Source organism: Ursus americanus, chromosome 5, assembly GCF_024610735.1.
Source record: "Ursus americanus isolate L20-20 chromosome 5, mUrsAme1.1.p, whole genome shotgun sequence".
NCBI classification, from domain to species: domain Eukaryota; kingdom Metazoa; phylum Chordata; class Mammalia; order Carnivora; family Ursidae; genus Ursus; species Ursus americanus.
Window position 1 is genome coordinate 2,913,481 of NC_142131.1, and position 12,295 is coordinate 2,925,775.

General features: G+C 37.6%; 1 protein-coding gene across 1 annotated transcript in view; it reads right to left on the reverse strand.

The window, feature by feature from the left end:
- MAN2A1 (mannosidase alpha class 2A member 1) overlaps positions 1-12,295 on the reverse strand; it is a 171,177-nt gene that overhangs the window by 36,408 nt on the left and 122,474 nt on the right. The window contains exons 13-16 of the mRNA XM_045808255.2: positions 10,112-10,277; positions 8,376-8,594; positions 7,484-7,606; positions 4,260-4,374 (exon numbers count right to left, since the gene is read on the reverse strand). Of these exons, the coding sequence (XP_045664211.1) occupies positions 4,260-4,374; positions 7,484-7,606; positions 8,376-8,594; positions 10,112-10,277 (623 nt within the window). The remainder of the gene's footprint in view (positions 1-4,259; positions 4,375-7,483; positions 7,607-8,375; positions 8,595-10,111; positions 10,278-12,295) is intronic.

A 12,295-nucleotide genomic window follows, 5' to 3' on the forward strand; every position in this document is an offset into this window, starting at 1 on the left:
GTATTGCATTTAGATATTTCTCCTAAGGGTTGAAACATGGTTTACACACACACTCATTCACTCACAAACACCTGCCTAAGAGAACACAGTCCTTGGGGCTGGGGGAAACTTGAAGGTATATATTATAATAGATCTGGAACCTGAACCTTGTGCTAGTGAAAATGTACATGACACATTGGTAACCCATAGCAACCTAATTCTTCAAAGTAGCTGCTGATGTCAGAAAACTAGGGCACCAAAGTCTAATAATTACAGCTCCAAAGACAAATGAAGCTTCAGCTAGCAAACGTCACTTACTGATCATGATGTCACCGCAAGGTATGCACTTACTGTGATGGTACAGTAGCAAATATAACATAAGGGGACACGGGCTTCTGCCTGTATCACATTCTATCTTCCAAATCAAGATTAATTAAAAAAAGCTAAAGTAGCCTTAGTAACACATAAAGCTTCAATTTAATGAAAGATGATTACAGTACAAGAAAAATTAATCCTCACTTCTCCCACCTTTCCCTCCAGAAAAATGTTATTTTCTACAGACTAAATATAATCTTTGAAAAATAAAAAAAAAGTTCCCAAAGGGCATTTCATTAAATTATGGGTGCTACAAAATGGATTTCTTATTTAACCTGATAGAAGGCAAAACATTGTGTTTCATTAGAAATCTCTCAAATACCTCTGATCTTGTAGAGCTTTTAAAGCTAGTGAGCACAAAATTTCCTCTAATTTAATATTTCTAGAAACCTTTTGAATGTAATGTCTGAACAATAACAAAAAGAAACACAGGGTGTTTTTTAATAGCTTAAATGATGTTAAGAGTGGACTCTAAACCCCACCTCCTACCATTTCCCGATCTGGAGAGGACGCACATAGAAACACTAAAACTTAAATATAAAACATCAAGGGAAAAAAAAACCAACCCAAAGTTGGTTGAATCCACACCTCCCAACTCAGTTTGTTGCAAAATCAATGATGACCACACAGTTTTTATAATCTGGGAAGTGCTGTTTGATTTCTGTTCTTGATTTTGTTTTCTCTCAAAGCTTAATTTGGGCCAAAGGTTACTTTGGGGAAAAAAACAGTCAAAGAGTAACTAAAATAGTGATTGAGGAATCTAAGGATACTTTAATAGGTTTGCATTACTTTAGTTTTTTAAAAGAATATTTCATATAAACTGAATTTGAAACATTTAATACAGACTCTCAATAAAGACAGATAATCTATAATATCAACTCTTCCTGTTTCTTCATCCTTATTGCTGAGAGGTAATAAAATCTTCTGTGTAATTAATGGTTTAGTAACCTAATACAATTATAGTATCTAATCATAAAATATTAATAGCTTCAAGCCCCATTTTTTTCTGGCTCATAAATTTGGTACTAACAACAAACAGGCTCTATCTCCAAATAACTGCATCTGGTCAGTTTAAAGGGGGCAAAAGTAGCATCTATCCAAAGATAGTTTAGTAAATTAAATTGGAAAGTAGATATTTGTGTTCTTTTAAGAAATATTAAATGTGAGCCGAGCTACAAAAGCATGGAAGTTGGTTGATGTTTTCTTTACACCTAAGACGAAAAGCTACATCCTGTCCATGGATTTTGATCAATCGACCAGATGCCTGGTTTACGTGAGGCCAAAGTTTAAAACACCGAGAGCTGTCAAGTATTTCATAGCATAGCTGCTTTGGTACAGCATAACCAGACCCCGTTCAGGCACTCTGAACTCATCGAGATCCAAACACACTGAAGACCTCACATCTCTTCCTTAGGTTTTCGATCAGTGATTTAATTAAAACCCCAATGAGCCAGGATCCACACAACCTGAGCCTTCGTGCAACGGTGTGTGAAAGAAAACGACAGACGGAGGGAGGTCAGGAAGGCCACTGAGAAAAGGCTCTCTCTCCGCGACGGGGCTTATTTTTTCCAAGAGGGAGATTTGTCGAGAGGGGCTCAGATACAAACATAGAAGGATGTATAGTTTGGACTAAAGCCTTTCAGGTGAACTGGTATCTCCATCTCCCACAGACTACTTTCATGTCGGGAAAAAACACAAAATATAAACGCTCTGGGCTTGAGAGAGCAAAAAGAAAGATTGCTATGTCACTTCGAATAGTTATATACGCTGGTTTCAGGTTGAATCCAGGCGACAACAGTAAAACACATCTGGAGAGGCACTCCACGTTAACTTCACATTATACCTAACTTATTTATCTGTCGTCCCCACCAACTTCTGAAGCTTCCTGCTTTCAGGCTACAGAACTCGAATACAAATGCTTCAGCCCGTGTATTCCACCCACTGTGACATCCAGACGCACTCTGAGGTCTGTATTCTTATTTTATAATCATTACTGTTGTTATGCGAATACTCTAGGTGCCCACTTGAAAACAACTTCTATTTCTTAACTGACTAAATCCCAGAGCTGGCATTGTCACCTTGGAGGGTTCAATCTTGGTGGTTCCTGGTTCCAGTAAGGGGCTACTAGTCAGCCACCGGGCATTTCGGACTGCTCGGTAGGGGAGAAGGAGAGAGGGGAAAAGAAAGGCATTTAGGGTCTGGTAAACGCGTGTTTGCTGGGCTGAGTACACGGGCAAGTCAGAGCCTATTAATTTCCAAATCAACCCCTGGGATATGATGGCAAACTAAGCTTATAGTCACAGCAGCAGAAGAGGGCCCTCTAATTTACAGAAAACACCCTCTGTGATGAGCTCCAGATCCCCTGGACAACCCGCGAAAACTCTGAGGCTGCAGTGATGGTGACAGACTCATTTAAACAAAAGCAAAAGCAATTAAGCAAACAGACTTGACTGAGAAGTTGGAATTCTCCGGCGGGCTGCTTCAGCATCAACTCTGTGACACAGCCTATCCCCTAAGCATACCTGACGAAAAGCAACGGTAAACCATGCTTGAAAAAGCAGGTGTGGGCTGAAGTGGGTGCAAGCTTGTACTCGAGGAAGAAATATTCCATTACAAGCGACAGTTTTAAGCAAGTCTAAGAGCAGATAAGCACATCTCCTGTGTGACGATGCCGCTTTCTACCCGTAAAATGAAACCTCTGGCCATAGCTGAAGTGTAATTTTAGAGCTCTCAGACATATTGAACGATGGCTTATGCAAGAGTAGAAAGGGATGGTAAAAAATATTGTTTCTGATTTACTAGAGATTTTAGAAAATTCAATAAAAGATTATTCCAGAAGCACAGACTTTCTTGTAAGTAGCAAAGTGAACTTTCCCCAAACACATTACCCTTTGCTTCCCCACAAAACCCAAAAAGTAAACAGTGCCTGCCCATATATTTCATCATTAGTTTTCAAACGTTTTATTATCTGCTGGTATAAAGATTCAGCGAAACAGTATTTCCTTTTCTAACTTTTTCAGCCTAGCTAACAGCAGAGAAAAATCTAAAGTGGCATTTTTATGAGGTCCTTTTCTAAGAGAATTGATACCATGGTAAGTGGTCTGGTTACCAGGATTAAATCTGTAGTTGGAAAAATACTCCATTCTAAAAACAGCGAATTCAACACCAACATAAATGTGCAACTCTGAGGGTGACTGAGGACCACGGCTCCACCCAAATCCTAAGGACAGACAAGAGCCACTGCCCATGGTTAAGTCCCTAACAGGACTAAAAGCGTATTTACTGTCACTTGGTTGATAAAGATGGGGCTCAGTCCTGTCCTAAAAGCAATAAACAATCGCCCGATGTTACACTCCACCAGGTAAAGCGTTGTAAACAAAAAGAACTCGTAATGGTAATGAACATTTTTCTTAAAAGAAAGTTAAATTCCAGTAACACCTGCTATTGTAATACATTCCATATTTAAGGCAGGCCGTACGTGGGGCGGGGGGCGAGTGTGCACGTCAGAGGCGGTCAGTGATCTACTAACTGAAAGCCGTATTTGACAGAATTCCCATTTTGTAAAATTAAAGAAAAAAAAACAACACAAAACAACCCACTGTTTTTACATATAAGAAATAAAGATTCCAATCAATGAACTCATGACCAAGAAAATACTACGATAGGTGAGAGAAGATATACACAAGGAAAGAACACATACGTGTAGAGTTAAATGTTCTACCATTTCTGATTATCAAAAGGCTAAGTATATTTTTAAACCACACAGTGAGTATGGCAGCAAGTTCAGAAAAGACTACCATACGTACCATGTTCAAAAACCAATTGCTAACTTACTAAAAACTACAGACAAAAAAATTCCAGAACCAGTATACATGTTTCGCAGCTGTGTTTCTCTGTTTTCTTACCCTGTATGTTGTACAGTCGGACTCTATGGGTAACATGTTCCAAAAAGCAAGTCACGTCCGAATAAAACCTTCCATGTTGCACTCTGACAAAGGGCAGTGCTGTGTAAACATAAGGCTGGGGAGGAAATGACATTTTTAAGAAAAAAATTTGGCTTTTAACTTTTCCAAGAGGTGTTTATTATTATTTCCAAAACAGCAAATACATAACACCTGATATTTGCGATCTCAAGTGAAAACCAAACCTTACAAGGTATCAGAATAAGCGCATGCTATAAAAATGGAATAGAAGGTTTTTCATTAGACAAAAAGTGCTGAAGATAGAAAATAAAAATGTTTACAACTTGACCGGCCTAGATGATCTACAAACATTCCTCCCAGCTATAAAAATTTCTAATTAAAATCCTTCTATATTGTCCATATGTTATTTATTAGAAATACCATTCATTCTACAGCAGTGACTTTTTCCCAGGCAAACATTTATTATAACCATGGCCCCCTAATGTTCAGGGGTCGGGACAGGTGGCAAGGATGACCACAGGGAGTCATCTGAGCAAACGGAAAGCAGGATCCAAAGACACTGTTTAATCACAGTTAGGTTTACTGCTCTATAAAACACACGCCCTTTTACTAGAAAGAACTAGCTGAATATAAAGCAAATTTACAAACTTGAAAAAACTATGGCAACCACTGGTTTAGGTTTTGTCATTTCGAATCTAGTGTCAAGAAAAAACAGGAACAGAACATAACTTCTGTGACAGGAACAAATTGAAAGCATTTATGAAGAATTATATTTTCTTTTCTTTTTTTGCAAGGAATTATATTTTCTTAAGCATTACAGGCTGGAGAAGATCAACAGAGGCACGATGAGCTAGGCTTGCAATGTGCACTATTAGGTAGCATCAGATTTTCAGAACTGTGCAATTTTCTTCCAAACGTACCTCTCTGGTTCTAGAAAAAATATTCTGAAATTAATACAATGTGTTAAGAGTTTACAAAGTTCTTGGACCTAATTTTACCATATAGCTAAAAAGTAAGGGAGGAAGATGAAAGCTGGCATGGGGATTTCTGGGCTCTTGTCTGTTTCTGACGCGCCCGGCTGCCTACCTCATAGTCTTCTATTTTCTCTCTGTAAACACAGGATGATTCTCTTGGTCTTTTTATTTAATATTAGAGCTATTTAAAAATAGAATAATTTAAAATAAATTAGTCACAACTGTCCATGTATAATATTCCATAAGTAGAGCTACTTTTCATTTTTTCTTTAGTATAAGAACAGTCAATCAAAACCAAATTCCTGGGACGCCTGGGTGGCTCAGTCTGTTAAGCATCTGCCTTGGGCTCAGGTCATGATCCCGGGATCCTGGGATCGAGCCCTGCATCGGGCTCCCTGCTCTGCGGGGAGCCTGCTTCTCCCTCTCCCTCTGCTGCTCCCCTTGCTTGCGCCCTCTCTCTGGCTCTCTCTCTCAAATAAATAAATAAAAATCTTAAAAAAACAAAACAAAACAAAAAACAAAACAAATTCCTGTCCAAGTGAGAACAGACTGGTACAGCTTAGACTTAGGATCTATTGCCCTTCCTAGAATGGCTACTATGAGCTGTAGTTTACCTTTAATTCCTCCCTGATTTAAAAAAATCAAAACAACAAAAAACTAGACTCCTCAGGATAGTCAATGCTATTCTTTAAAATCTATTATTTGATTTTGGTTAGCAGTCTTTTCTAAACTGTAGAACAAAAGTAACTTTTGTACGAGACAGGTCTCTAGGAAACAAAATATGGAGAATATTTTACTTATCTTGAAGTAGACAAAACCTATATAAGTAGAAAAGCAAAGGAAGATGCTCTAAAGAAAAAAATACAGAACTGACTACACAAAAATTTAAAAAATACTGTAACAACATAAAATAATTAAATTAAATGACACACTGATGGAACATTTTGCAATATGTAGGAAAAAGGATTAATTTTTACCGTATATAAAGAATGCTTACAGATCTGTAAGTTGTACCAGCAGAAAAATGGTCAAAGAATTTATACAGGAAACTCACAAAAGATACAGGAGAGAGATATAAATGTATAAAGTTTAGCTTCCCTAATAATCACAAAATCTTTACAGTAAATTATTTTTCACCCATTATTATAGGTAAAGCTTTTGATCAGCTGATTCTCAGTGCTTGGAGTGGTGTATAGAGAGCAACTCTCAAAAACGCTGGTGGAAGTGAATATTTATGCCGTCACTTTAGAGGACAGAGAACTAGTACGTATCAAATCTTAAAGGCCTCATCCACTAACCCAAAATGACTCCTCTAGAAAGTTATTCTCAGGACATAATCATCACTGCATAAAAAGAATGCTACAAAGAAAGCTTATCACGGTGTTACAGTAGTGAAGTATTGGGAGAAAATCTACATATGCAACAATAGGAAATTCTTTTTTTCCCACAAATATATGTATATTTTTGTGTGTGAGAACATTTAAGTTCTACTCTCTCAGCATATCATATAATATGGTGTTATTATATGTTGTTAGACATTGGACCCTCAGACCTTTCATCACAACAGTATATATTAAAACTGTGTTTTCAAAGAACATACCATCTCGTTGTTAGCATTGTCACAATGAAAAAATATTAAATGTAGGAAGACAAAACTTGAAAGTGGGGTAGAAAGGGATATGCGTAGTAAGACAATAAAAAGATACATCAAAACACTGGCAGTGATTTGCACGGCCTTTGGAATAGCTGGTAAATTTTATTGTTTTCTTCAGTTTTCTGCATTTTCAAAAATGTGCCAAAATTTGCATATATTACTCCTTTACAGTCAAGGGGAGGGAAAATTTTTTTCTGTTTTTTACAGTGCTAAAAGTTAAGGAGAAAAATGGCCCATTGGGTCATTTCTTTTTCCCCTGTGGCTAGATCATTTGTCTCTGTATACACGCCGTGCCACGTATGTATAGAACACAAGAGCACCTGAACCCTACATCAAAGCTGGCTTCCTTCCATGGAGAGCAACTGTTCACTGTAGCATCTTAATGAATTCCAACCCTGAAAAATTATTTCTTTACCTAACACTCATGACTACAAATGGTCAAGTGTCAATAAGGAAATATAATAGTGGAACCAACTCATCTATACCTAATAGATGACAAAATAATGAGATGCACTTATTATTTTCTTCATTCCCCTTTCAATAAACGTATACTCACAGCTCAGCTCACTGGCACTTACCTTGGCTTCCCCATCAGGTAAGAAGAGGTAGGCACCACTTTTGTCCTTTTTACTGGTGGTTCCATACCATGAAAATTGCACTTTTACTTCATGGTGTTTACCGTCTTCTTTATTTATCAGTTCCTAAGGACAAAAAAAAAAAAAAAGTTGTTTAAAAGCAACTCACTATTAAGATAATAATGATGTTGCATGAGGTTCCATGTACCTGTTGATTAAAAAAAAAAAAAAAACACCAAAAAACCTCACGACAGACTGAACACTGCTAACATTCAGCCTCTAATGTTCACAATTCTTGGATGAACACCCAAAATTTTAAAAGTATACTTTTATATCTTATACTTAGAATTTAAAACTTTCACAATCGAAACAAAAAGTCAGAACACATTTCATTAAGCAAGAAAGAGATACACAAATTAAGAGATGTAGACCAGTGCTTCTCAAACTTTCTGTACTGAAGAAGCACGTTTATTTTTTTATTTCCAGTATGCGTGGACCAATATTTTTGTGAAGTACGATAAAAGTGAATTACTAGAAAAATTAAATTTAAAGAGATATACCAAATATACACTCAAATTTTTTAGTATTAGATTCAGTAGGCATGAATTTACTGTGTCATGGTGCTTTCAGAGGCTCCACAAACATTTTTCTCAACCGTCACAGCTTCTATACTTATCTTGTGGACCAGAAACAGTTCACGGAGCAGCACCACCACCGACCACACTTGTTAAGAGCGAGTGGTCACAGTGGACCACAAAAATCAGATACATACAGCTCAACCATCCTTTCTCCCAGAGTGTTTGCATCGACTTTTCCACCTTTGCATACGTAAACTGCACATATTATAATAAAAGTGATAACCCCTCCATGAATTTGAAAACTTCTCAGAACATACCTCCATCAGCCCAGACTGACCAAACCGAAGTTTAATAAAGGAGTTCTCTAGGGTTATGTCTTCTTCAGTACTTTTTACATTCTTCATGTTGAAAATTCCTTTATCTTTTACATTACCATTATGCAGGACGTACTCAGCTAAATGTGGATCTGAACTTGCTGATTCCAAAATCGTATACACTTTCAGTCCGAGGGGTGGCATCTGTACTAGGAAAGAGATCTTTAAAAGACGGAGGGGAGAATTTTTTAAAGAGAAATGTCATCTACTGAAAGAAAAGCATTTATACATCTAGTAAAAACAAAACAAAAAAAACTACCTCATTTTAACAAAGAATATAACACTATAAAGATGTTTTGAGACGTTATGGGTAGAGTACCCACATTTCTGTTTGTGCAGGGAATCTAATAACTTCGAGTTGGTAGGACTATCAAAGCCATGAATGCTTCCACTCAACATGTGAAACTGTATGAGCACCTTCAACTGTCCTACAGTGCTCTCAATGGATGCTCAGGGGAGAAAATTCTCCATGAAGGTAGGAGCTTTGGGTGAACAATGATTTTTCCTAATTATCAGGAATCTTTTTATAATACTATGATATTCAAGTACATTAAAAATAAAAGTGGTAAACATCATACTATAAGTATCAGGCATCTGAACAGCAGCCATTGAGTGCATGGGATCCAGATGACAACGCACCAAGCTCAGAGGACGCACCCACCGTAGGGCGTGACCCCTGCCTTCTGGGAGCTACTCCTCCATTTTCTAGATAGGCTGTTTCCTGTAACATCTGACCAGAACTTCTATTATCCTTTTCTTTTCTACCTAAAGGACTATGAATTTAGGAAAGCAGCCAGCAATGGCTTTTAACAAGCGAAGTAATTCTCATTTAGAGCTCCTGGCTTATGGTTGTGTCTTCAGAAGTACAGTTTAACTTGCACCCGAGACTCCACAAAAATTCAGCTTTTCTAGTGACACAGCTGGGGGCGCCTGGGTGGCTCAGTCAGTTAAGCATCTGCCTTGCTTGGGTCATGATCCCAGGGTCCTGAGGTCGAGCCCCGCATTGGGCTCCCTGCTCAGCAGAGAGCCTGCTTCTCTTTCTCCCTCTCTCTGCTCGTTCTCGCTCTCTCGCTCACTCTCTCTCAAATAAATAAATAAAAATCTAGTCATGCAGGGGTTCAGTTTAACATTACTTTAAGAAATTTTCTCCAAAAACGTCTATTACTTCAGGCCAGGTTTTCCACAGATGTATCTCAGAAAAAGAGCACCTTCCTATATTTTAGGAAGTCTTTCTTTCATGGTATGTCACGTCATCTTTGCAATGAAATGCTGAAAGTACCTGAAGTTATTTAGAAAAGGTGTTATTTATCCCAATTTCAATGTGCATAATTGTTACTAAATGGAGTTAAACAAAAAAAATACAAAATTTTGTAAGTAATGATGACTTCATTACTTCAGGAAAAAGCTCCAATACTTAGAAAGATATATAATATACTGCTAATAATGTACTAATAACAACATATGATATACACACTAACATAGACATTAGTATTCTAGGAAGCACATGATCTGTTTTCCTTTAGTGTCAGTTAACTGGTCAGTGAAATCCTCTGGTATCCACAACTTTAACCAGTTCACATACAACAATGTGACAGCTCGAGGGGGCATGGATACATATATAAACTACATACTGGCTATGCTTTTTTGATGCGTCTTTAAGTTCTATGGCAAAAACATACCTCATAGGCTGTCTGTGAAATAGTACTTGCCGTATTCCAAACTGCACTCATCTGAATTTCCACAGGCTTTCCGGAAGCAGAAGTCACTTGCGCTGTGGGGGAACTCACATAGACGGAAACCACTGAGATTCGGTCTTGTTCTGAAGGGTTACAGACCACAAGATACCTGCAAAAACAGCTGCTTCACTACGTGGGTCTTAAAAAACTATTTTTACTTCTTTTACACTATGTTTAAGGACTCGGCTCACAGACAGTCATAGAGTCGACACATGGAGAGGACTTATAAAGGAACATTCTGGTAAAATTTCTGAAGAACACGCAATTTCATCACAAATAACACACAGTACAAAGGGTAATGAAATAATGATTCACTTTCTAAGAATAAAGTGTTATACAAATGGAAGACATTAATAGAACTATAATAAAGTTATTTCCATGGCCCAGAAAATGACCTATATACGTATGGTTTTATTAGCCTTTCTAAAATAATCAGCTTGATCCAACTAATTTCCTGATCCCCACCTAAGCTCACTTAGTAAGAAAACACATACATTGCCTATTTGTACTTGAGCCACAGTTAATTTCAATTAAAAGCCTGACGTTCATTGCAGACCACTAAAAGACAACAAAAATGTATGGCTATCCACGCAGAATCACACGTACATTTTATATATATGGGGTCCTTATTCTTCAAGAGAGTTGTTTCTGGAAAAAAGATCATTTGAAGTAACTCCACTTAATAAGGAGGTTAAAATTTTATAACAAATAGTGCTAAAAAAGATTTGATTGGGCCTAGCTGGAGAAAGGACAACACAACTATTAAAATAAGTTCAGACAATACTTAAAATTAAGTGCAATTCTTAGAATGAACAAAAAAGGAATGAACTGGAGTTTCTGGCAGACTTTTTCCAACAATATTTTACATTAGCACATTATGACATCCTTCACGCATTTAATTTTTATAGGATGGTTTTAAACATAACTACCTTTGTAAAAAATATTCAAGGACTTCATCATTTTTCCTAAAGTCCTCTCTAAATTTCTTTGATATTCAAAGAATTCTTAGTTGGAGATCCTCACTGTTTCACGGCTTTGCCTGTGAGCAGAAATGTTCTAGGCCATCATATCACAGACTTCATGAAATACACAGCCTTTGAAAGATTTATGATTTTACTTTATGATCAATTTGAATCATATTATCTTCAAATAAATCAAAAGATATTTCAAAGAGGATGCTTGAATAATATAACTCACTGATTCATTAGTGAATATTTTCTTGAACGCAATATTTTGGTTTCTATACAATTTTGTAACTACAGGAACACAGAACTGAATAGCCGATAGCAGCTCCATCTCCCTCTGACCCACAGCAGCGACGTGGAAATGGTGGACACCCGCTAGTATTGTGTACTTAGTGCATTAGAAAGCCTAGTCGTGCTCCTATATTTTACGTGTGTTCTGTGTGTTTCAACTGCATTGCAAATCACGTAAGAAATAAAATTAATACCTGCACTGGTCAAAACTAAAGTGAAGGACAACAGGAAAACACAAAACAAAAGAAAGAGAATGCAGCATAAAATCTATAAAATGTTTGACTTATAAATGGTTCATCAGGAGAAGCTCTTATGATAGAAATAGTATTCTGAGATACCAAAAGTGACAACACAGCAATAAAAACGTCTCTAATTCCTAATGGCTTCTAGTATGCATCAGGATCACACAACCTAACTTACATCACTTCTGTTCACCACGATGCCACAGGTGTGCGAGAGAAGAGTGGCTGAAGCCATGCAGTCAAATATATATTTACAAAAGACATTAAAGCCTTGACATACGAGGCAAAACCCTATTTTACCCACAGAAGCAATTCTAAAGGGTAGTGAGGGCGATGTCTTCCCTCCTCCGACAGGTATGCTTAGCAGACTTACCTAAGGAATCTGCCCACTACTGGCGCCCTCCCACTGCCCTCTACCACAGCTTGCGTGTCACCTGACTCGTCCCATCTCAAGCCCACCCGGAGAATCACAACTGCCAGGATTCACTGTTACCAGCAAGACAATTTGATATTCCCAACGTGTACTGGGGAAGAAAAACAGTTGAGGATCACCTATCCTCAGCACCGAAGATGTTCAAACCAGCAGCCCAGAAATGAGTGATTTCCTGCTGAGCCCCATGTTCCCAGAG